The sequence below is a fragment of the Salmo salar genome, chromosome 23 (assembly GCF_965601325.2).
Source record: "Salmo salar chromosome 23, fSalSal1, whole genome shotgun sequence".
In the NCBI taxonomy this organism is placed as follows: domain Eukaryota; kingdom Metazoa; phylum Chordata; class Actinopteri; order Salmoniformes; family Salmonidae; genus Salmo; species Salmo salar.
In genome coordinates this window covers 7,257,501-7,284,486 of record NC_138313.1, presented here as the reverse complement: position 1 = coordinate 7,284,486, position 26,986 = coordinate 7,257,501, and the positions used below count along the sequence as shown (strand labels likewise).

Sequence of the window (26,986 nt, the reverse complement as noted above, 5' to 3'; positions counted from 1 at the left end):
AGGCTCTCCAGAGGGTGGTGCGGTCTGCCCAATGCATATCCGGGGGCAAACTACCTGCCCTCCAGGACACCTACAGCACCCGATGTCACAGGAAGGCCAAAAAGATAATCAAGGACATCAACCACCCGAGCCACTGCCTGTTCAAACCGCTATCATCCAGAAGGCGAGATCAGTACAGGTGCATCAAAGCTGTGACCGAGACTGAAAAACAGCTTCTATCCAAGGCCATCAGACTGTTAAACAGCCATCACTAGCACATTAGAGGCTGCTGCCTATAGGCATAGACTAGAAATCACTGCCCACTTTAAGGAATGGAACACTAGTCACTTTAATAATGTTAACATATCTGGCATTACTCATCTCATATGTACACTACCGTTCAAAAGTTTGGAGTCACTTAGAAATGTCCTTGTTTTCCATGGAAACATATATGAAATTAGTTGCAAAATGAATAGGAAATATAGTCAAGACGTTGACAAGGTTATAAATAATGATTTTAAATTTAAATAATAATTGTGTCCTTCAAACTTTGCTTCATCAAAGAATCCTCCACAGCTATTACAGCCTTGCAGACCTTTGGAATTCTAGTTGTCAATTTGTTGAGGTAATCTGAAGAGATTTCACCCCATGCTTCCTGAATCACCTCCCACAAATTGGATTGGCTTGATGGGCACTTCTTACATACCATACAGTTAAGCTGCTCCCACAACAGATCAATAGGGTTGAGATCCAGTGACTGTGCTGGCCACTCCATTATAGACAGAATACCAGCTTACTGCTTCTTCCCTAAATAGTTCTTACATAGTTTGGAGCTGTGCTTTGGGTCATTGTCCTGTTGTAGTAGGAAATTGGCTCCAATTAAGCGCTGTCCACAGGGTAGGGCATTGCAAAATGCATTGGAAAATGGAGCAATAGCCTTCCTTCTTCAAGATCCCTTTTTCCTTGTACATATCCCCACTTTACCACCACCAAAGCACCCCCAGATCATCACATTGCCTCCACCATGCTTGACAGATGGCGTCAAGCACTCCTCCATCATCTTTTCATTTTTGCTGCATCTCACGAATGTTCTTTGTGATCCGAACACCTCAAACTTAGAATTGTCTGTCTATAACACTTTTTTCCAATCTTCCTCCGTCCAGTGTCTGTGTTATTTTGCCCATCTTAATCTTTAATTTTTATTGACCAGTCTGAGATATGGCTTTTTCTTTGCAACTCTGCCTAGAAGGCCAGCATCCCGGAGTCGCCTCTTCACTGTTGATGTTGAGACTGGTGTTTTGCGGGTAACGAAGCTGGCAGTTGAGGACTTGTGAGGCGTCTGTTTCTCAAACTAGATACTCTAATGTACTTGTCCACTTGCTCAGTTGTGCACCGGGGCCTCCCACTCCTCTTTCTATTCTGGTTAGAGACAGTTTGCGCTGTTCGGTGAAGAGAATAGTACACAGCGATGTACGAGATCTTCAGTTTCTTGGCAATTTCTCGCATGAAATAGCCTTCATTTCTCAGACCAAGAATAGACTGACGAGTTTCAGAAGAAAGTACTTTGTTTCTGGCCATTTTGAGCCTGTAATCGAACCCACAAATGCTGATGCTCCAGATACTCAACTAGTCTAAAGAAGGACAGTTTTAGTGTTTCTTTAATCAGAACAACAGTTTCCAGCTGTGCTAACATAATTGCAAAAGGGTTTTCTAATTATCAATTAGCCTTTAAAAATGATAGACTTGGATTAGCTAACACAATGTGCCATTGGAACACAGGAGTGATGGTTGCTGATAATGGGCCTCTGTACGCTAGATATTCCATCAAAAATCTGCAGTTTCCAGCCACAATAGTCATTTACAACATTAACAATGTCTACACTGTATTTCTGATTAATTTTGTTATTTTAACGGCCCAAAAAAAAGATTTTCTTTCAAAAACAAGGACATTTCTAAGTGACCAGTTTGTCGGGTTCCCCTGCCTCAGCTGGCTCGACGGGCTGCCATGCCTCAGCGGGCTCGACAGGCTGCCATGCCTCAGCGGACTCAATAGGCTCCCATGCCTCAGCTGGTGAACAGGTTCCCGTGCCTCGAGCGAGGCAACCGGGGAGGTCTCAGGCGGCTCATCAGCCTCTCACGCCTCAGCCGGTTCGTCAGGTTTCTGCACCTCAGTGGATCCCCGGGATCGTCCCTTTGGTTGGCATCCTGCGTCTGGAGCTGAACGCGCCGGGGAGGGGGTACTGTCACGTATGCTCTCTCTCTGGCGCTCTAGGTCGTCATGCTCCCGCGCCTCAGCCGGATTGACAGGTTCCCGCACCTTAGCAGAAGTGACCGGTCCGCTCCTGATCCCCGGGATAGTCATCTTGGTTGGCGTCCTGCGGCTGGAGCCGAGCGTCGGTGAGGGGGTACTGTCACATGTGCTCCCTCTCCGGCCTCTAGGTCACCAGGCTGCTCGTTATGGTGCACAACTGTCACCAACGTTACGCGCATAAGGACACTCACCTGGACTCCATCACCTCCTTGATTACCTGCCCTTTATATGTCACTCCCTTTGGTTTCTTCCCTAGTCATCATTGTTCCTGTTTCATGTCGGTGCGCTGTTAGTGTTTCTTGTTTTGTTCATTTATTTATTAAATGTATTCACTCCCTGAACTTGCTTCCCGACTCGCACCGTACGTTGTTACATATCTTGCATTAACTCATCACATATGTACATACCGTATTCTATACTATTCTACTGTATCTTAGTACGTTCCACTCTGACATCACTCGTCCATATATGTATATAATCGAATTCATTTCTACTTAGATTTGTGTGTATTGGGTATATGTTGTGTAATTTGTAAGTTATTACTTGTTAGATATTACTGCACTGTCAGAGCTAGAAGCACAAGCATTTCGCTACACCAGCAATAACATCTGCTAATCATGTGTATGTGACCAATAACATTTAATTTAATTTAAAAGTTAATCTGTGGAATTTATTTCGTTCTTAATGCATTTGCAGCAAATTAACCACTACTAAAGGACACCAAAAAGAAGAAGAGACTTGCTTGGGCCAAGAAACACGAGCAATGGCATTAGACCGGTGGAAATCTGTCCTTTGGTCTGACCGCCGTGTCTTTGTGAGACGCAGAGTAGGTGAACGGATGATCTCCGCATGTGTTGTTCCCACCGTGATGCATGGAGGAGGAGGTGTGATGGTGTGGGGGTGCTTTGCTGGTGACACAGATTTATTTAGAATTTACGGCACACTTAACCAGCATGGCTACCATAGCCTTCTGCAGCGATACGCCATCCCATCTGGTATGCACATAGTGGAACTATCATTTGTTTTTCAACAGCACAATGACCCAACACACCTCCAGGCTGTGTAAGGGCTATTTGACCAAGAAGGAGAGTGATGGAGTGCTGCATCAGATGACCTGGCCTCCACAATCACCCGACCTCACCCCAATTGAGATGTTTGGGATGAGTGGGACCGCAGAGTGAAGGAAAAGCAGTAAACAAGTGCTCAGCATACATTTGAAGTTGGAAGTTTACATACACTTAGGTTGGAGTCATTAAAATTCACTTTTCAACCACTCCAAAAATATCTTGTTAACAAACTATAGTTTTGGCAAGTCGGTTAGGACATCTACTTTGTGCATGACACAAGTCATTTTTCCAACAATTGTTTACAGACAGATTATTTCACTTATAATTCACTGTATCACAATTCCAGTGGGTCAGAAGACTACATTCACTAAGTTGACTGTGCCTTTAAACAGCTTGGGAAATTCCAGAAAATAATGTCATGGCTTTAGCAGCTTCTGATAGGCTAATTGACATAATTTGAGTCAATCGGAGGTGTACATGTGGATGTATTTCAAGGCCTACCTTCAAACTTAGTGCCTCTTTGCTTGACATCATGGGAAAATCAAAAGAAATCAGCCAAGACCTCAGACAAAAATTGTAGACCTCCACAAGTCTGGTTCATCCTTGGGAGCAATTTCCAAATGACTGAATGTACCATGTTCATCTATACAAACAATAGTACGCAAGTATAAACACCATGGGACCACGCAGCCATCATACCGCTCAGGAAGGAGACGCGTTCTGTCTCCTAGAGATGAACGTACTTTGGTGCGAAAAGTGCAAATCAATCCCAGAACAACAGCAAAGGACCTTGTGAAGATGCTGGAGGAAACAGGTACAAAAGTATCTATAGCCACAGTAAATATGAGTCTTGTATCGACATAACCTGAAAGGCCGCTCAGCAAGGAAGAAGCCACTGCACCAAAACTGGCATAAAAAAGCCAGACTACAGTTTGCAACTGCACATGGGGGAAAAGACTACTTTTTGGAGAAATGTTCTCTGGGCTGATGAAACAAAAATATAACTGTTTGGCCATAATGACCATCGCTATGTTTGGAGGAAAAAGGGGGAGGCTTGCAAGCTGAAGAATACCATCCAAACAGTGAAGCACAGGGGTGGCAGCATCATGTTGTTGGGGTGCTAGGCTGCAGGAGGGACTGGTGCACTTCACAAACTAGATGGCATCATGAGGACGGAAAATTATGTGGATATATTGAAGAAACATCTCAAGACATCAGTCAGGAAGTTAAAGCTTGGTCGCAAATGGGTCTTCCAAATGGACATTGACCCAAAGCAATACTTCCAAAGTTGTGTCAAAATGGCTTAAAGACAACAAAGTCAAGGTACTGGAGTGGCCATCACAAAGCCCTGACCTCAATTCTATAGAACATTTGTGGGCAGAACTGAAAAAGCGTGTGCGAGCAAGGAGGCCTACAAACCTGACTCAGTTACACCAGCTCTGTCAGGAGGAATGGGCCAGAATTCACCCAACTTATTGTGGGAAGCTTGTGGAAGGCTCCCCAAAACGTTTGACCCAAGTTAAACAATTTAAAGGCAGTGCTACCAAATACTAATTGAGTGAATGTAAACTTCTGACACACTCGGAATGTGATGAAAGAAATAAAAGTTGAAATAAATAATTCTGTCTACTATTATTCTGACATTTTACATTCTTAAAATAAAGTAGTGATCCTAACTGACCTATGACAGGGAATTTTTACTCTGATTAAATGTCAGGAATTGTGAAAAACTGAGTTTAAATGTATTTGGCTAAGGTGTATGTAAACTTCCGACACCTGGATTCGGTCTTATGTAGCAAAATTTGAAATTGTGTTTTTTACATTGGATAAAAGTAGAGACTAAGAGCTACCAAATGGTATATCATACACTGCATTTGAGGAACAATGGGAAAGTAATTCTGCTTTGAAAGTTGATCAACTTGTTAACTCACTTTTGAGAAAATGGCCTTTGAATGTTTTGGTATCAAGTGAAGAGCTTTTCTTTGTGTACACCCACTCAGCATCGTTCACACCCTCTTAAGCTCTCTGAGCGCACACTTGACAATTTGGCCGATGATTTGTTTACCTATTGATAACATGTAAATAGCCTAACTAGCTCTGCTGGCAACAATTTAATTTAGCTTTTTTGCAGACGTTTACTGACACTGGCCATATTCAATGGGTGTTGTACACACGTTAAGTAACGTTAGCTAACAAGCCAGCCAGCTAACGTTAGCTAGTTAAAAAATGAACACAGTGCCAAATCATGTCGTTACTACCCTGCATGAATACGGCTCTGGGATACGAATAATAACATCAGCTAGGGAGCCAGCCAGCTAACATTAACTAGCTAGATAACAGTACACTTTAGCTTGAAATGAAACCACTTTCTGTCAATATCTGAAAATGTACTGTAAGCTAACGCACTTCTGTACATTGCGCTGTAACGTACAATTGACCATATTTTAGCGCCCAAAAAACATAATACTTCCAGGTCAACTGTAATATGAATACCATTGAAAAGCACAATTTCTCCCCTTTCCAGCAAAATCAATGACGAGACCTTCATGCTGCCTGTCTCTCCATGATTGAAGAAGGCAATGAGCTCCGTTGGGTCTTTTAAAAATTACGGGTGGGGAAGTGAAACCTACTGCGTGATAGGGAAAGGGGGAGATAAGCTGGCTTTTTTCACCCAATCTGTCCAACTTATCACCTCTAAAATGTAAATAAAACATTATAAAGAGTTTATATAATGTGTCATTACATATTTGAACAAAAATATCATACTATACACCAGGGGTTCTCAAACAGGGGTATGTGGGCCACTAGGGGTCCCTGGTGTAATTGGAAGGGGTCCGTGAAATAAAAAACTGTAATGAATGTATTCAGCACCACAAGGATTCCAGTAACTTTACATATAATATAAACCTTGCCCGCCTTGCCTCAAAATATGCAGGGGTTCCAGTACCCCAAAAAAGGTTGAGAACCACTGCTATACACACTACTGAACAAAAGAACCGAACATATGTTTGTGTGTTTCAATGGATCCAACATATTGCTGGCAGATATTTTCGCTCTTGAGACTGTCCAGCCTGTCTTTATGTACATTACAGACAACTGCGCCGTTCAGTCTCTCTTGGCCCATGCTAGCCCGTAGCAAGTCTTTAACCTGCGGAGTGCACTGAAACTCCTCTCAGCCTCACATGAAGACACTGGCACCACAATCAAAATTCTGATCAGCACCTCAACTTGGTCAAACAACCCCTGCACCTCCACTGGAAGCCTCCTGAGGACCTCTGCTGCCTCTCCACTGCTGCTACAGGGGTATTTGTTGCGAAAGAGAGGCAACTGCACTGAAAGAGAATCTATGTTCATCTCAGGGTACTGATCTAGAGACTCATCCAACTCCCCCGTGAGAAGCGCTCTTTCCAACTTTTGCTGGACGTCTGTCCTGGTCAAAACGGTCGCCAAACTGAACCTCCACACCATCCAACACTTGGTGCCCTATAGTGATCCAGTGCTTTGCCAGCAAATTGTCTTGAGTGCGTCTCAATGGAGTCAATCAATGTTGTTGCTTTCTCATACAGTGCAAGGTTGCTTTCATCATTTCTCTTGGCCCTAAGAGATGACCGCACACACTCGACTGCGGCCTGCATACCAGAGACAGTCTGAGTTTTCTTCTGCAGTGAAATGTTTAGGCATTCAAGCTCTTCAAGAACAGCAGAGGCAAGTGTGAGGCCCAAAACAGGCTTGCCTTTGCTGAAGTGCTCAAATAAGCCACTGGCAGTTGAAGCTGTCTTGGATTCAGTTTTTGACATCTCCTCTAGGCTGCTTAGTACATGCTCATACTACCCTAGCACAGGTCGAAAGCAGTATTCCGCACAGCCCACCTTGTTGGACATAGTGGTTTCAGGGTGATCAGATGTGGATCTCCGGACTTGGCAATTGATTCAAACATGCTCTTGAACTTTCCTGACTGGCCATAGAGGACACCTAACTGATGGACCCAAGAAAGGGAATCCCGGATCAGTGAGGAGGCTGAGCAGCCAGCCTGTGTAATCAGATTTACACAGTGTGCTCCACAATGCACATAGAGGGCAAATGGCTGCTGCCTCCTCACAATTGCCTATGCACCTGTGTATTTTTCTGCCATGTTTGCGGCACCATCGTAACTCTGCCCACTTAAGCCAGACATGGGCAAATTGAGCCTCAACAACACATCAGTTGCCACTTTCGCAATGCCCTCGCCTGTTGTCTTCGATACCCTGTATAGCCCAATAAACTCCTCGTGAGGGACAAGGTCGTGGTCAACATAACACAGGCAGACACTCTCCTGTTCAGCACCAGAGACTTCTTGAGTACCACCAACAATTACTGAAAATTGTACATTCGGGAAAGAGACCTAATCTCAGCTGCAATGCCTTGAATGACTAATGGCCATGATGTTCAGAATTTCATTCTGCGCTTTGGGGCCTGTGTACATTGTAGTATGCTCTGTTAACCACGTCAGTAAAATGGGATCATCCTCTTCTGCCCTAAGTTTCAGAAACTGGTATAAATTCCCACTGTCATCCGTGTGGCCTCTAAAGGCTTGTCCCTGTCTTAATACATGCCGCACCGAACTAACAATTTTCATCAAGCAATGCCTTGCGGCCTCCTGCTGTTTATCCCACGCGCTGGATAACTGGGCACTGATTGGATTTAGCTGGTGTGCTGTTACAGTTACAAAGTGGCGGTGGGTTTGGCAGTCGATGTGCTGTGAATTTTTCAATGGCTTTTCTCTACTTCCTAAATCCTGCACTAATGAAGGCAGCATCCGCTCTTTGGCCAAAAGATGGCTGGCTTGAAAACCCTTGGCTACAGTGAAAACACAACACTCCTTTTATTGATGGATTATAATGTAGCCAGGGGAAATCGCGAAACCATCTCTCTTGAAACGTCAACCCTCTGTTGGCAAGAGTTTGCTGTTCTATAAATTGTGGGTGTGGCTGATTTGGTTTTGTGCCATCACTGAGGTAACTGGACAATGCTGTGCTACTGTCCCCTATACTGATGCTGCTGGCAAAAAGGTTGACACCTGGTCCTGCCGTGGATGTGACACTGTCCTCTGAAGTCTCTCTCCCTGGCTCTTTCCCTTTCACCACCCTCACTGACTCACAGTCTGTCTCCTAGAAAATAAATAAAGTGTTTGCCATACTCCTAGCTACCGGTACCCAAAACTACACAATTATTCACAACAGCAATACTATTGCCTTAAACAAATCTTAGTTCAGTCACCAGTTTAAGTTGAGAGTGGGGGTATCCATGGCATTTTCCAATTATATCCCTATTTTACAAGTCTAAAAAAGAGAGAACCTTTCATAATGTTGCCAAACAAAAACTCAACAAATTTACCTGAGACTCCCTGTCTCTGCCAGTCTGTCCCCAGCTATGCTGTCTGTGTGCCATCTGTTGCCTGCTCTGCCTAATGACATCATTATGAAACATTTCCATTAGCATTTCACTTCTTTCTTATGAACATTTTATCAACTAGTCTTTGAGATATTAGGCTACTAGGGTTCTTACTTTGCGTTTTGGCGTACTGAAAAATACTCTGATGTCCGTCTTTTTTCTGCCATTTTTCTACTTGGCTGGCTGGCTACACACAAACACACACACACACACACACACACACACACACACACACACACACACACACACAATGTGCAGGTTATTTACAATAGGAGATGGGCTTCTATCATCTATTATCTTCTATCATTCTATATGGGCTTCGATCTAAAAGGTAGCTAGCTAGTCAGCTAGCAAATGTGAAACGGATTGCAGTGACAAAGGTTGACAACTGTATGAGTTCACCATTTACACGATGTATGCTGCAACCTTTTGTAATTTTAATATAGTTTATGTTTTATATTGGCTGACTTCCAACAATAGCTGAACAATTTGCAGAGCTAGCGAGCACCAATTCCATTTCTGTGGTGTTTGCTATAATCTTTGCTATCGTCAGTTTACTCCAAGATCGGCACACAAGTCCCCTAGCCGACAATTTAGCTTTTGCAACGAGACCATTAAAGATATTTAAGACAATGGTAGAAGAGAGTGTAGTTCTGTTAAGTTTGGAGTTCAGTTTATCGCTAACCCTATCACAGGGACTTCAAAGCACTACAGCTGCATGCTGATCTTGGAATAAACTGACGATAGCAAAGATTCCATCTTTGACGACACCACATGCATGGGATAGGTACTAGCTAGCTTGCTAGCTAATGTTTGCTTTAGTTTGCTCGCTAGCTCTGCAAATTCAGCTATTGTGTGTGTGAACCCTGCAAACATAAAACAAAATTGCTATGGTGCGATTGACTGGATTAACCTCACGTTAGTTACGTGCATTGAGTGCCTTTCAGACGGTAGACACAAACCCTCAGTCACGTTGCCAGCTAAGGAACACTACATTGCATTGCTAGCTTCTCTCATTGACTCAAATTCAAATGGCTGCAAACACTGGTTGATGTTACTGTAGCTATCTAGCAAACATCAGCTAACCGCTAGCTAACATAGAGAGTGACCTGTAATTTAATGCAGCGAAAATGAAGACTGGTGATGGTTATAAATGTGTTTTCTTGTATTGAGTGGTAGAAGTAAAGAAATGTCTAACATATCCTTTGTTTGAACTACTTACTGGAGGTCAGCCACCAACGACAGACTCTGTCAGATTCCCACACATGCACAGTACCTGCATCATGTGCCACTGCTGAGGGCTGTGGGGGTGGGAGGAATTGGATCAAACCATTGTGAGGCAAAGGGCGGGGGGTCGCAATCTTCTGAAACGTAAAAACGCGCTATTAAGAGTCTAGAATCAGCATAAGTGCTTTCATTATTATTATTATAATATTATTGAAATTACATAGTTATGTTTACAGTGGGGGGGGGGGGGGTCGTGTTCCTCCCGTCCCCCCTGGGAAAAGTATGATTATCGGGCCATTACCATGTCATTCAACGCTTGAATAGAAATGTAGTTCACACCCCAGATTTTGAGGCCAACACAGTCGCTACAGTCCCATTAAGTTTGATTGCCGAAGTTGCTCAAATTTGTACGGAATGGAGTTAGTCTAGCATTAGCTAGCTACTGTTGACTATCTTACCTATATACATCATCATGCATGATGGACGCATCTCCCTGTCAGGAATTGCCATACCACGGTTACCCTTAGTTTGAAGATGTAGCTATCATACTCTAATTCCACTGATTTCAAAACTTGATCCTCCAGAAAGTGGAGAGCAACACTTATGCAGCTCCACTACACAATGCATAAAAAAAAGCTGTGTTCGACAGGATTACCAACACAGACTGACGAGCTCATATAGACAGAAAGAAGCTTTCTATATGGCAGACCAATGCAAACTCATCTCTCGGCATGTCCAGCCCACTCATTATCTCAGACAATCATGGATAGTGGGAAGGTTGCTGACTTTTTCTGTGGCTTAACCAACAAGGCTCTTAATTTAACAATTTTATTCGTATTTACAGATGGCATACAAGTTTGTTACTAAGGCACATGAAAGTTCACATGTTCGAGAAAGCATTTCTGCCCCAAAATGTATTTTGATAAAAAAAATGGACTGGATTGTCATTTCTCTTTGCTTATTTGAGCTGTTCTTGCCATAATATGGACTTGGTCTTTTACCAAATAGGGCTATCTTCTGTATACCACACCTAACTTGTCACAACACAACTGATTGGCTCAAACGCATTAAGAAGGAAAGAAATTCCACAAATTACCTTTTAACCTGTTAGGGCTAGGGGGCAGCATTGACACGGCTGGATAAAAAACATACCCGATTTAATCTGGTTACCACTCCTACCCAGTAACTAGAATATGCATATACTTATTACATATGGATAGAAAACACCCTACATTTTCTAAAACTGTTTGAATGGTGTCTGTGAGTATAACAGAACTCAAATGGCAGGTCAAAACCTGAGAGATTCCTTTACAGGAAGTGGCCTGTCTGACCATTTGTTGAACTTCTTTTCCATCTCTATCATTTACTAAGGATCTCTGCTCTAACGTGACACTTCCCACGTCTTCCATAGGCTCTCAGAGCCCGGGAAAAAACAGAATGTCGTCATTCCAGCCCCAGGCTGAAACACATTATCGCCTTTCTCAAGTGGCCGATCAAGAGACACTGGCTTATGCGCGTGACCCCGACCGCCCCCGCCTTTGGGATTTTTTCCTCTGTTTGCCGAAAAGGAGATTCCCTGTCGGAATATTATCGCTTTTCTACGAAAAAATGTCGTAAAAATTGATTTTAAACAGCGGTTGACATGCTTCGAAGTACGGTAATGGAATACTTAGAATTTTATTGTCACGAATTGCGCCATGCGCGTGACACTTCTTTACTATTTCGGATAGTGTCTGGAACGCACGAACAAAACGCCGCTATTCGGATATAACGATGGATTATTTTGGACCAAACCAACATTTGTTATTGAAGTAGCAGTCCTGGGTGTGTATACTGACGAAGACAACAAAAGGTAATGAAACTTTTATAATAGTAAATATGATTATGGTGAGTGCTAAACTTGCCGGGTGTCTAAATAGCGAGCCCGTGATGCCTGGGCTATGTACTTAGAATATTGCAAAATGTGCTTTCACCAAAAAGCTATTTTAAAATCGGACATATCGAGTGCATAGAGGAGGTCTGTATCTATAATTCTTAAAATAATTGTTATGCTTTTTGTGAACGTTTATCGTGAGTAATTTAGTAAAATGTTAGCGAATTCCCCGGAAGTTTGCGGGGGGTATGCTAGTTCTGAACGTCACATGCTAATGTAAAAAGCTGGTTTTTGATATAAATATGAACTTGATTGAACAAAACATGCATGTATTGTATAACATAATGTCCTAGGGTTGTCATCTGATGAAGATCATCAAAGGTGAGTGCTGCATTTAGCTGTCTTCTGGGTTTTGGTGACATTATATGCTGGCTTGAAAAATGGGTGTCTGATTATTTCTGGCTTGGTACTCTGCTGACATAATCTAATGTTTTGCTTTCGTTGTAAAGCCTTTTTGAAATCGGACAGTGTGGTTAGATTAACGAGAGTCTTGTCTTTAAATGGCTGTAAAATAGTCATATGTTTGAGAAATTGAAGTAATAGGATTTTTAAGGTTTTGAAAATCGCGCCACAGGATAGCAGTGGCTGTTACGTAGGTGGGACGAATTCGTCCCGCCTAGCCTAGAGAGGTTAACAAGGCACACCTGTTAATTGAAATGCATCCCAGGTGACTACCTCGTGAAACTGGTTGAGAGAATTCCAAGAGTGTGCAAAGCTGTCATCAAGGCAAGGTGGCAACTTTGAATAATTTCAAATATAAAATCTATTTTGATTTGTTTAACACTTTTTTGGTTACTACATGATTCCATATGTGTTATTTCATAGATTTGATGTCTTCACTATTATCTCAAATGTAGAAAATAGTAAAAATAAAGAAAACCCTTGAAGGAGTCAGTGTCTCCAAACTTTTGACTGGTACTGTATATCAGGCAAAATAGGGGAAACACTTCAGTTGAGAAACCTTCGTAGCACCTACAAAAGCTATACATAACACCTGAGATAGACAGTCGTCGACATTCATAAACATCACAGAGAGCACTTGGTTAAAGCTCTACTGACTATCAGACAGTCTCCCCTCAACTGTAGCGTCCCCCCCTATTTAACCAGAGACCTGTTATGTACTTTGTTTTCTTTTAAACAGGAAGAGTCCTGTCCTGTCTCCCAGTATTAGGAGGACGCTGAAGCTGGTGCATCACAAAGAGGCTGGCTGTAGGGGATGCAGTCTTTAACCCCCTGGGTCAGACCCTGGGTATTACTGGGCCACGGTAGGAGTTCTGGGTGATGGAGCCTTTATCTGTTGCTTCACAACACCCGAACCAGCAGAATGGGTGAGCTCGCAGAAGCCTCTTGGGATTTCACCTGAGTGGGAGGAAGAGGCAAAAGGAGGAAGGGTCAGCATACTTATATTTCACGTTACTATGTCATGACTTATGTTATCCTGAGTCATTGCGCTATCTGAAGTAAGACAATGGAAACCCTCCATTTAAATATTTTTAACTAAAATTACCAAAATAATTCACATACTTATTTATTTCCTAACCAGTGTAATATTAATACACTCATACTTAGACAGTAGCAAATTAAAGTAGGGTCACTTAAATCTGCTGATGGTAGGCCTACAACAAGTATGATCCCAATAAGGAGGTGTTAGAAGATGTTATATGTACAATGGTATTACAAAAGAAACCATTAACTAAGTGAAAGAGTCAAAGAGGGGATCATGCACTGCTGTTTAATGCCATTAGGGGGCGTTCTACTCTACTGTTAGAGGATGGTGGTAGAGGTCTTCGCGGGTTCCGAAATGGACCTGGGGCTTTCCCACCTGGACTCGTAAATGTTTTTTTTTTTTTAATATAGAGACCCGTTCCAAACGGACCCGCGGACAACTACACCCGTTTCGTATATAGATCTGGTCAGATCCAGACTCGATCTGACCTGATTGAGGGAAGCAGCAGAAAATGTATTTTTTAAGCTACTTTACTAACCAGAGCTGATAAAGCGCAAGAGGAGGGAGAGAGGTGCCGCTGTAGCAGGCAGGGAGGGGCTGTTCTGTGAACGATTGAAACGGGGAGGAGGGAGCGAGAGATGAGAGACAGCAACCAACCAAGCCGACTTACACTATAGTAGACTAATAATTGCCATAGGTAGGTTATTTATGATTACGTAGTACCTGTTTAAAATATGATTACGTAGTACCTGTTTTGACTACACCAAACCGCGAGAAGCTAGTTAAACTAGCTAATGTTAGCTAGCTGGGCTAACAGGCTGCAGTGCACACACTTTCTAATCGTACAGTTACAAATAACAACAACTTCATTCAGAATATTAAGTAGACCCTACCTGTTGACTCTTGGTCGTTGTAGCCTATCCTTCTCCTTTAACTTTTAATTCTGTCATTGTAATTCCATCTTCCATTGATTTTATATCTCCTAACTTTTGCCACACACGGAGTGAGCTCTATGACTGTAGCCTATTGCCGCTTTGATGACTCATGATTGGCCAACAACAAGCTCCACGTACCACGCTCCACTCTTGTGAAAAGCAGGAGCAGCAGCATAAATTAAAAAAATCTCTCTCTCTCTCTCTCTCGCTCTCTCTCTCTCTCTCTACTGCAGCAGTCGCGTTCAGATCTCTATGGCTCATTCCGGACAAGTCAGTTAAAATTACCCATACCCGTGACAATCATAACAAATCCGACCCGTGACATTATTTAGAATTCTGGATCTGGACCCGCTCGGGTGCCAGATCAGGTCTCGGGTATTCGGGTACAGGTGGATCCATGAAGACCTCTAGATGATGGTTAAAGGCAGGGTGGGTTACAGGAAGCTGATACAGGCACACTGACAGGCACGGAAAGCCAGGAAGCAGTATCTTTACCAACCCAGGGACAGGAGGAAGAGTACAAAGAGGAGGAGGAAGGGGGGGAGAAGTGAGGCCAAGGGAGGACATTCTCTGCTTGTTCTCCTGGAATAACTCAATGTAGAGCAAGAGGGAGCGAGACAGAGGTAGACAGAGTGCAGGTGAGGTGAGAGATGAGGGCGGGTGAGATAGGTATTCCATCTGCTCTCCTCTTTCTCTAACAGTGATTTTTCTAAAGAGTGCATAACATAGAAATAAGTAAAATAACAGCCTTATAGAGGGTATGAGAAGAAAGAAATAAGCCAGACCCTGTAAAAAGAGTGCGCTCACCTCTAAATTTGTCCGTGCCTTCTTCAAGACGTCCTTTGTTGTCGACACTGTAAACAACCAGAAATAAAACAGTTATGATTCATCTGTGACTGTCACCCATCACTTCAGCACATACACATGCAAACACAAACACCACACTGTCATGTCACTGAGCCATTACAGAGTCTGTGCTCAGGGGCAGAGGATGATGAAGGACATTCAATTATGAAGAGACAGAGAGCGAAAGAAAGAGTTAGAGAGAGATGAGTCGATTCACGACAGAGGGAGAAGGCAGTGAAAGAGAAAGAAAGAGAAAAAAGTGTGTGTGAGAGAGAGCGAGAGAGAGGAATGAGGGGGGAGAAATGATGAACAAAGGAATAAACAAACAGGAAGATACATGACTGTGCATATGAGGCGGACAATATGAAAGGAATAGGATAAGACAGGAGAGGGGGAGAGAAAGAAGAAAACAGAGAAGGGTAGGGGAGAGGTAAAGTGGTGAATAGTGGGGGAAGAGAGAACACGAGTAACTGAGACGAGAGTAGTGAGGGTCACTTACGTTGGCTGACAATGAAGTGTTCCATGCTGTCTTTGGTGCGGTTGGAGCTCTTCAGTGTCTCCATGGCATCCCTTAGAGCCTCCTCCTGCTGTGAGATCCGCTGACGGAGCGTGTGGACCTCATCCTTTAGAGACAGCTCCTAGACACACACAGATAGTCAAAAAACACATCGTCACACTTCAAACATCTACACACACCTGTAAAGAGCAGTGAGGTTACACTGATTCCATCTGGAGTGACGGGACAAATGTATTAACAAAGTCACCACTAAAGCATAAAACTCTAATCAATGATCAGTAACTTCACACACATAACACGCTAACAGCGAAAGCAAATCCCCTTAACGTAACCCTTGCAAACAAACAAAGAGTGGACATTGTCTCTGTATGTCATGCATATGAAGGCATTATGAATGCTTTATGAATGCTTTATAAAGAGTATGTGTTTCTGACCTTGGTGCTCTGAGGGTACCCCTCACAACTGGGCAGGGCTGCCCTCCAGAACATTCTGAGCAAGGAGTTGGCTTCCTCAAAGATCTGCCGCAGGGTCTTAGTGCTAGTCAGCAGTCTACTCACCAAGCCAGGGTCCGCAGGCTGACACACAGAGAAAGATACATGCACAGAGACAGTTTGACTAAACAAATCTAACTAAAACACAGGATAACAATACAAAAGTGTGACATATTTTCAGTTCAACTAGCTATACTGTATACAGTACTACTGAGATGACGCATGAGTTTATTGAATTTAAACCAATGATTTAAAAGTTACTCTCGGGATCATTGACTCCTCTGTAAAATGTCTGCTGCTCCTCTAACCTCTAAATGACCCCTGACCTCTCACCTTATCCAGGCTGAGCTCCAGCAGGGCATGGTTGGCAGTGGCCTGGAGAGCATTCTCCATCTTGCCGATGAGGATGTGTCCCTCCAGGATCTGCTGCTGTAGGGCATTGAAGTCATCAACATGCCCCACAGCGTGGCGGCCATTACGGTTTGTAAAAGTGCCGTATGGGGCTTGGCCCTCCAGAGAAGAGTCAGTCTCCTGGGGTTCCAGTGTGGGGGAGAGATGGGAAGCAGGGCTCAAGAGTCCAGTCTCTCGGACAGGGGGAGAGAGAGCAGGGTCTGTGAGGAGGAGAGGAAGAGTGGAGAATCAGTGTTAGTTGGGGTAAATCTCAAATGGCATGGTGCCCTATTCCTTATTAAGTGCACTACTACTTAGGCTCTGGGCAAAAGTAGTGCACTATATAGGTGGGAATAGGGTGCAATTTCGGACACTTAGTTAAGTGCCAATAAATGTGGTAGAATATGTGGTAACAATGGTAACCGTGTCCCAGAATGCATGCAGCGTAGCACTCCCTCGCTCTCACCGTGGAAGAGCTGTCTCCTTGCTCCAGGAGGGCATGTCGCAGAGGTCAACTCCTGCCCCAGCTGAACATGCAGGTCCCTGGGGTCAAAGGGCGCAGACTCCCCCGAGTGTGACCCCTCACCTGTATGTGTATTCTTGGGGACGCCACACACTCTGTGGTACATCTGGAGCTTATACTGTAGAGAGTGGATAAGGCCACGGCTCTCACACACCTGCTGCTCAAAGACATTCACCTCGTGCTGCAACCTAGGGACGCACACATAACACAGTTATAAACACACACAAACACCCACACCCACACACACTCACACTCACTCACCCCTCCTACCTTTTGATGGCCTCCTGGTTGTTCTGCCTGTCCTGTTTCAGCTGGGTGATCTCCTGGGTCTGAGCCTGTGTCTGCTTCTGCAGCTTCCTGCCCTGCTCCGCCCACCGCTCGGTCTCTAACTCTGCCTCCTTCACACGGGCACGCCCCAACAGCAACACCTCCCGCAGCTGTTCCGCCTCCTTACTGCTGTCTAGGGGGAGGGTACAGAGGAACTCAGATACTAAGACAGAAATGACAAGGAATAATATGGTATAATGAGGCATAACGCTCAATGGTTATCATTCTTTTCTCATTGAGGGGACTCGATACATTTTTTATTTGAAAAGTTTTATTGTTGCATTTCCTTTAAAAACAGCTCATTTTTTGTACGTAATTTTATACACATAAAAATGGCATAAAAGTATAAAACACAGAATTTGAATATTACATTTACATTTGTTAAAAAGTACATGTTGCTTATTTAAAAACAATAGAAACAACCATGAATAAAAGTACTTTTTCTTGTAAAAACATCCAATTCTGTAAAAGCCATTTAAAATGTGTACAAATGATTTAACAAGGTAAACATTTTTAAGACATGAAAACATGTTAAAAAGTCACTTTGTTAAAAGGCTGTCTTCGGTCCTTTGTACAGGAATGGGGTGAGTCCTTATCAAACTCGCCTCCTCCTGCTCCTCCAAATAAATTACCGTCCCATCCGTCAGGGCCCAGAGGAGATCCCTCCCCTAGGCGCATCGCCCTAGGTGCCGCAGCGCTGTCAGGCCGTGGCCGCCGGAACCTGGGGACTCGATTAATGCCCCGGTTGAACCGGGTTAGCATTGACTGCATTCGTGAATCACACTCTCAGAAAAAAGGATACGGTTAGGGTACAGTATTGTTCCCAGGGGTAAAAAAAGATTGAAATAAAATACACATAATGTACCTTCAGAGGTAGACATAATGTATAATCTCACATGGTACTGTTCGGTACCTTTTAGGGTACATGTGCAGATACTGGAAATCTAGTATAACGGTACATATTGAATATAAAGGTACAATCATCACGCTCTGAAAAACCATGCCCATCATTATCCTATTTCCCAGCATGCTCTATTGCAGGTTGATTTTTAAAATAGTTTGTTTGTGTGTTTTGCATGCATATTGATTGATTGATGTTTTGCTACACTAAGATAAATAAACATGTGACGATCGTCGAAAGGAGTAGACCAAGGTGCAGCATGGTAAGTGCTCATATTTCTTTATTGTAACTCAGAACACTAAATCAAAATAATAAACAACGAAAAACGAACGTCACGTTCTGCAGGCTTACTGAGCTGTAAAAAAACAAGATCCCACTCTGAAGGAGGGAAAAAGGGCTGCCTAAGTATGATTCCCAATCAGAGACAAGGATAGACAGCTGCCTCTGATTGGAAACCATACTAGGCCAATCAAAGGAAAAAAACAACATAGAAATATAACACATAGAATGCCCACCCCACACCCTGACGTAACAAAATAGAGAAATTAAACGTCTCTCTCAGGTCAGGGCGTGACAAAACATTTCTAAACGAATCCAATGTGTAAGTAGATGAACTTATTGCACCCGTTACTGTCACGTCCTGACCAGTAAAGGGGTATTTGTTCTTGTAGTTTGGTCAGGACGTGGCAGGGGGTATTTGTTTTATGTGGTTCAGGGTGTGTTTGTGTATGTGTTCATGTAGAGGGGGTATTTGGTTTATATGGTTCGGGCTATGTATTTAGGTAGAGGGGTATTTTATTTATTAGTCCAGGGTTTTGGTTATTGTTCTATGTTAGTTTTTCTATGTTCTGTCTAGGTGTTTGTATTTCTATGTTTTGGTATGGGGATTGGGGCCTTCAATTGGAGGCAGCTGTCTATCGTTGCCTCTGATTGAAGGTCCTATATTTAGGAGTGTTTTTGTCATGGGATTTTGTGGGAGATTGTTGCTGTGTATAGCTTTGTGCCTTACCAGCCTGTTCTTTGTCGTCATGGTTTTTGTTTTTCCTTCTTTGTCCATTAATAAAAGATGAGTATACATTTTCCCGCTGCGTCTTGGTCTAAACCCTACGACACCCGTGACAGTTACTGAGATGGTTGTTCCCGTTTAGTTAGTCTAATCTAAACTCGGCGAAAAGAAAAAGTCCCTTTTTCAGGACCCTGTCTTTCAAAGATAATTTGTAAATATCCAAATAACTTCACAGATCTTCATTGTAAATGGTTTAAACACTGTTTCCCATTCTTGTTCAATGAACTAGAAACAATTAATGAACATGCACCTGTGGAACGGTCGTTAAGACACTAACAGCTTACAGACGGTAGGCAAAATCACAGTCACAGTTATGAAAACTGAGGACAATAAAGAGGCCTTTCTACTGACTCTGAAAAAGACCAAAAGAAAGATCCCCAGGGTCCCTTCTCACCTGCATGCTGCAAAGAGGTAAGAGGACTGCAGATGTGGCCAGGGCAATAAATTGCAATGTCCATACTGTGAGACGCCTAAGACAGTGCTACAGGGAGACAGGATGAACAGCTAATCGTCCTCGCAGTGGCAGACCACGTGTAACAACACCTGCACAGGATTGGTACATCCGAACATCACAACTGCGGGACAGGTACAGGATGGCAACAACTGCCCGAGTTACACCAGGAATGCACAATCCCTCCATCAGTGCTCAGACTGTCCGCAATAGGCTGAGAGAGGCTGGAATGAGGGCTTGTAGGCCTGTTGTAAGGCAGGTCCTCACCAGACATCCCCGGCAACAACGTCGCCTATGGGCACAAACCCACCGTCGCTGGACCAGACAGGACTGGCAAAAAGTGCTCTTCACTGAAGAGGCACGGTTTTGTCTCACCGGGGGCGATGGTCGGATTCGCGTTTATCGTCGAAGGAATGAGCGTTACACTTGAGACCTGTACTCTGGAGCTGGATCGATGTGGAGGTAGAGGATCCGTCATGGTCTGGGGCGGTGTGTCACAGCATCATCGGACTGAGCTTGTTGTCATTGCAGGCAATCTCAACGCTGTGCGCTACAGGGAAGACATCCTCCTCCCTCATATGGTACCCTTCCTGCAGGCTCATCCTGACATGACCCTCCAGCATGACAATGCCACCAGCCATACTGCTCGTTCTGTGCATGATTTCCTGCAAGACAGGAATGTCAGTGTTGAGCCCGGATCTGAATCCCATTGAGCACGTCTGGGACCTGTTGGATCGGAGGGTGAGGGCTAGGGCCATTCCCCCCAGAAATGTCCGAGAACTAGCAGGTGCCTTGGTGGAAGAGTGGGGTAACATCTCACAGCAAGAACTGGCAAATCTGGTGCAGTCCATGAGGAGGAGATGCACTGCAGTACTTAATGCAGCTGGTGACTGTACTTTTGATTTTGACCCCCCCTTTGTTCAGGGACATATTATTCAATTTCTGTTAGTAACATGTCTGTGGAACTTGTTCAGTTTATGTCTCAGTTGTTGAATCTTATGGTCATACAAATATTTACACATGTTAAATTTGCTGAAAATAAACGCAGTTGACAGTGAGAGGATGTTCCTTTTTTTGCTGAGTTTATAATTTGTTTTCCCCTACCTTGTCAGTCATTCTAAATACAGGTTACAGATGATTTAAAGTTCTAATTCTTCTAACTGGCTGGATTCCAATAGGAATTACATATGTGGCAAGCCATCATAATGTGACTTGGCCGATGTGGCCTGCAAACCAGGAGTTCCAGACCACACTGTGTTGGGATAAACATAGGCTGTCAAAGGCCTTATGATACATATATATATATATATATATATATTGTCATAAAGACTTTATTTTCAGTGATAAAACTTAGGCTCTCACTTGGTGAAGGCTACAAGACTAAAAGTACCCTAAACAGGCAAATGTGTAACTTTTCAAAATGTACACATTTCTAATTGTACTATTTTGTAACCTAAGGTACACTCAAATCAAATCAAATTTGATTTGTCACTAGCCGTGAAATGAAACAATGCAGTTCAAGAAATAGAGTTAAGAAAACATTTACTAAATAAACTAAAGTAAAAAAACATTTAAAGTTATACAATAAAATAACAAGAACGAGGCTATATACAGGGGGTAGCAGTACCGAGTCAATGTGCGGGGGTACAGGTAAGTCGAGGTAATTTGTACATGTAGGTATGGGTAAAGTGACTACGCATAGATAACAAACAGCAAGTAGCAGCAGTTTAAGAACACAGGGGAGGGGGTGTCAATGTAAATAATCCAGATGGCCATTTGTTTAATTGTTCAGCAGTCTTATGGCATGGAGACAGAAGCTGTTAATGAGCCTTTTGGACCAAGACTTGGCATTCCGGTACCACTTGCTATGTGATAGTAGAGAGAACAGTCTATGACTTGAGTGACTGGAGTCTTTTTGGGTCTTCTTCTGACACCACCTAGTATTAAACAGTTGAAGTCGGAAGTTTACATACACTTAGGTTGGAGTCATTAAAACTTTCACCCAGTTTCAACCACTCCACAGATTTCTTGTTAACAAACTATAGTTTTGGCAAGTCAGTTAGGACATCACCTTTGTGCATGACATAAGTAATTTTTCCAACAATTGTTTACAGACACATTATTTCATTTATAATTCACTGTATCACAATTCCAGTGGGTCAGAAGTTTACATACACTAAGTTGACTGTGCCTTTAAACAGCTTGGAAAATTCCAGAAAAGGATGTCATGGCTTTAAAAGCTTCTGATAGGCTAATTAACATAATTTGTGTAAATTGGAGGTGTACCTGTGGATGTATTTCAAGGCCTACCTTCCAACTCAGTGCCTCTTTGCTTGACATCATGGGAAAATCAAAAGAAATCAGCCAAGACCTCAGAAAATAAATGTGTAGACCTTAACAAGTCTGGTTCATCCTTGGGAGCAATTTCCAAATTGCTGAAGGTACCACGTTCATCTGTACAAACAATTGTAGGCAAGAATAAACACCATGGGACCACGCAGCCGTCATACCGCTCAGGAAGGGGACGCTTTCTGTCTCCTAGAGATGAACGTACTTTGGTGCGAGGTGGGAGTGCTTTACTGCAGGAGGGACTGGTGCACTTCAAAAAAGATGGCATCACGAGGACGGAAAATGATGTGGATATATTGAAGCAACATCTCAAGACATCAGTCAGGAAGTTAACACTTGGTCGCAAATGGGTCTTCCAAATGGACATTGACCCCAAGCATACTTCCAAAGATGTGGCAGAATGGCTTAAGGACAACAAAGTCAATGTATTGGAGTGGCCATCACAAAGCCCTGACCTCAATCCTATAGAACATTTGTGGGCAGAACTGAAAAAGCTTGTGCGAGCAAGGAGGCCTACAAACCTGACTCAGTTACACCAGCTCTGTCAGGAGGAATGGGCCAAAATTCACCCAATTTATAGTGGGAAGCGTGTGGAAGGCTACCCAAAACGTTTGATCCAAGTTAAACAATTTAAAGGCAATGCTACCAAATACTAATTGAGTATATGTAAACTTCTGACCCACTGGGAATGTGATGAAAGAAATAAAAGCTGAAAAAAATCATTCTCTCTACTACTATTCTGACATTTCACATTCTTAAAATAAAGTGGTGATCCTAACTGACCTAAGACATGGAATGTTTACTCGGATTAAATGTCAGGAATTGTGAAAAACTGAGTTCAAAATGTATTTGGCTAAGGTGTATGTAAACTTCCGACTTCAACTGTAGGTGTTTCTTTTGTCCAGGTGGGAAAGGGCAGTGTGGAGTGCGATTGAGATTGCGTCATGTTTTGGATCTGTTGGGGCGGTACAGTGAGGGAAAAAAGTATTTGATCCCCTGCTGATTTTGTACGTTTGCCCACTGACAAAGAAATGACCAGTCCATAATTTTAATGGTAGGTTTATTTGAACAGTGAGAGACAGAATAACAACAAAACAATCCAGAAAAACGCATGTCAAAAATGTTATAAATTGATTTGCATTTTAATGAGGGAAATAAGTATTTGACCCCTCTGCAAAACATGACTTAGTACTTGGTGGCAAAACCCTTGTTGGCAATCACAGAGGTCAGACGTTTCTTGTAGTTGGCCAACAGGTTTGCACACATCTCAGGAGGGATTTTGTCCCACTCCTCTTTGCAGATCTTCTCCAAGTCATTAAGGTTTCGAGGCTGACGTTTGGCAACTCAAATCTTCAGCTCCCTCCACAGATTTTCTATGGGATTAAGGTCTGGAGACTGGCTAGGCCACTCCAGGACCTTAATGTGCTTCTTCTTGAGCCACTCCTTTGTTGCCTTGGCCGTGTGTTTTGGGTCATTGTCATGCTGGAATACCCATCCACGACCCATTTTCAATGCCATGGCTGAGGGAAGGAGGTTCTCACCCAAGATTTGACGGTACATGGCCCCGTCCATCGTCCCTTTGAAGTGGTGAAGTTGTCCTGTCCCCTTAGCATAAAAACACCCCCAAAGCATAATGTTTCCACCTCCATGTTTGACGGTGGGGATGGTGTTCTTGGGGTCATAGGCAGCATTCCTCCTCCTCCAAAGACGGCGAGTTGAGTTGATGCCAAAGAGCTCCATTTTGGTCTCATCTGACCACAACACTTTCACCCAGTTGTCCTCTGAATCATTCAGATGTTCATTGGCAAACTTCACACGGGCATGTATATGTGCTTTCTTGAGCAGGGGGAACTTGCGGGCGCTGCAGGATTTCAGTCCTTCACGGCGTAGTGTGTTACCAATTGTTTTCTTGGTGACTATGGTCCCAGCTACCTTGAGATCATTGACAAGATCCTCCCGTGTAGTTCTAGGCTGATTCCTCACCGTTCTCATGATCCTTGCAACTCCACGAGGTGAGATCTTGCATGGAGCCCCATGCCGAGGGAGAATGACAGTTCTTTTGTGTTTCTTCCATTTGCGAATAATCGCACCAACTGTTGTCACCTTCTTACCAAGCTGCTTGGCGATGGTCTTGTAGCCCATTCCAGCCTTGTGTAGGTCTACAATCTTGTCCCTGACATCCTTGGAGAGCTCTTTGATCTTTGCCATGGTGGAGAGTTTGGAATCTGATTGATTGATTGCTTCTGCTTCTTCAAATAATATTTTTGCAGGAATCTCCAAGGCGAATGATTTAAGAGTGTGCTCCTAATCTCAGCTCGTTACCTGTATAAAAGACACCTGGGAGCCAGAAATCTTTCTGATTGAGAGGGGGTCAAATACTTATTTCCCTCATTAACGTGCAAATCAATTTATAACATTTTTGACATGCGTTTTTCTGGATTTTTTAGTTGTTATTCTGTCTCTCACTGTTCAAATAAACCTACCATTAAAATTATAGACTGATCATTTCTTTGTCAGTGGGCAAACGTACAAATCAGCAGGGGATCAAATACTTTTTTCCCTCAGTGTATGCGAATTGGAGTGGGTCTACGGTTTCCGGGATGATGGTGTTGATGTGAGCCATGACCAGCCTTTCAAAGCACGTCACGGCAGTCGACGTCAGTGTTACTGGCCAGTAGTCATTTAGGCAGCTTACTTTCACTTTCTTGGGAACAGGGACTATGGTGGTCTGCTTGAAACATGTATTACAGGCTTGGTCAGCGAGAGGTTGAAAATGGCAGTGAAGACACTTGCTAGTTGGCCCTCGCATGCTCTGAGTACACGTCCTGGTAATCCGTCTTGCCCCGCGGCCTTGTGAATGTTCACCTGTTTAAAGGTCTTCCTCACATCGGCTATGGTGAGCGTGATCACACATTCGTCCGGAACAGCTGGTGCTCTCATGTATGCTTCAGTGTTGCTTGCCTCGAAGCGAGCATGAAAGGCATTTAGCTCATCTGGTAGGCTCGCGTCACTGGGCAGTTCGCAGCTGGGTTTCCCTTTGTAGTCTATAATGGTGTACAAGCCCTACCACAACCGACAAGCGTCAGAGCCGGTGTTGTAGGATTCAATATTAGTCCTGTATTGACGCGTTGCCTGTTTAATGGTTCGTCTGAGGCCATAGCGGGATTTCTTAAAAACTCCAGCCTTTAGCTCGGTGCGGATGTTGCCTGTAATCCATGGCTTCTAGTTGGGATATGTACGTACGGTCACTGTGGGGATGAAGTCGTCGATGCACTTGTTGATGAAGCCGGTGACTGAGATGGTATACTCCTCAATGCCATTGGATGAATCCCGGAACATATTCCATTTTGTGCTAGCAAAACAGTCCTGTAGCGTAGCATCTGCGTCATCTGACCACTTCCATATTGAGCAAGTCACTGGTATTTCCTGCTTTAGTTTTTGCTTGTAAGCAGGAATCAGGAGGATAGAATTATGGTCAGATGGAGGGCGAGGGAGAGCTTTGTATGCGTCTCTGTTTGTGGAGTAAAGGTGGTCTATTAATAGTATTATTAATAAAAACTATTCATTAAATAGTTTATTGAAGCTTCCAGTTGAGGACTTGTGAGGCGTCTGTTTCTCAAACTAGTGCACCGGGGCCTCCCACTCCTCTTTCTATTCTGGTTAGAGCCAGTTTGCGCTGTTCGGTGTAGGGAGTAGTACACAGTGTTGTACGAGATCTTCAGTTTCTTAGCAATTTCTCGCATGGAATAGCCTTCATTTCTCAGAACAAGAATAGACTGACGAGTTTCAGAAGAAAGTACTTTTTTTCTGGCCATTTTGAGCCTATAATCGAACCCACAAATGCTGATGCTCCAGATACTCAACTAGTCTAAAGAAGGCTAGTTTTATTGTTTCTTTAATCAGAACAACAGTTTTCAGCTGTGCTAAGATAATTGCAAAAGGGTTTTCTAATGAACAATTAGCCTTTTAAACTAAACTTGGATTAGCTAACACAACATGCCATTGGAACACAGGAGTGATGGTTGCTGATAATGGGCCTCTGTACGCCTATGTAGATATTACATAAAAAATCAGCCGTTTACAGCTGCAATAGTCATTTACAACATTAACAATGTCTATACTGTATTTCTGATCAATTTGATGTTATTTTAATAGACAAAAGAAATGTGCTTTTCTTTCAAAAACAAGGACATTTCTAAGTGACCCCAAACTTTAGAACGGTAGTGTATATTTTATGGAAAAGATATGTTGTATGTTTCTGAACGATGCATCATGCTGCCTTGTTGGCAACAGGACCGAGCGGCGCAGATTACTGTTCGATTTGAAAAGGGCGCTCCTCCCTCGCCTCTTTCTCCTGCTCACGTCAGCTTAATCGAACTCCCTCACTGTGTAAGAGTATTGAGAGTATTTTGTGTATTAGGAGTATATTAGGGAGTAATGAGAGTACTAGGAGCCGGGCGGTTAGTTACCTCTGCTGGCCTGTTGGAGTCGGGCCTGCAGGCTGAGGTTCTCCTCTTTCAGAGCTCTGATCTCACTGGAAAGCTGGCTGACAGAGTCCATGCCCTGGATGTAGATGTTGGTGGTGGCACCTGAGGAGGAAGAAGAAGAGGACTGGATGAGGAGAGACAGTACATTTCACTAGTGACTACAAAGTTGGATGTCTAAAATATATATGGACATGGTCTGAGTAACGGTGGGTTGGTGGTCTAGTACCTTTGTCTCTGGCTTGGTTGACCAGTCTCTCCTCCAGCTGCTGTCGGAGGCGGTCATTGGTCTGGATGGAATCCTCCAGGCGT

The 26,986-nt window shown here is 43.4% G+C and overlaps 1 protein-coding gene across 7 annotated transcripts in view; it reads right to left on the bottom strand.

Annotated features, from left to right (window-relative positions):
* Positions 1-12,846: 12,846 nt before the first annotated feature.
* Positions 12,847-26,986, bottom strand: part of LOC106584009 (myomegalin) — a 116,807-nt gene continuing 102,667 nt past the window's right edge. For all 7 annotated transcript variants that reach the window (XM_014168750.3, XM_014168752.3, XM_014168754.3 and 4 more), the window contains 9 exons: positions 26,904-26,986; positions 26,660-26,779; positions 17,367-17,556; positions 17,040-17,284; positions 16,517-16,794; positions 16,127-16,267; positions 15,675-15,813; positions 15,137-15,183; positions 12,847-13,306 (listed from right to left, as the gene is read on the bottom strand). The exon at positions 26,904-26,986 is cut by the window's right edge and continues 49 nt beyond it. In XM_014168750.3, coding sequence (XP_014024225.3) covers positions 13,250-13,306; positions 15,137-15,183; positions 15,675-15,813; positions 16,127-16,267; positions 16,517-16,794; positions 17,040-17,284; positions 17,367-17,556; positions 26,660-26,779; positions 26,904-26,986 — 1,300 coding nt within the window. In that variant the 3' untranslated portion in view covers positions 12,847-13,249. The remainder of the gene's footprint in view (positions 13,307-15,136; positions 15,184-15,674; positions 15,814-16,126; positions 16,268-16,516; positions 16,795-17,039; positions 17,285-17,366; positions 17,557-26,659; positions 26,780-26,903) is intronic.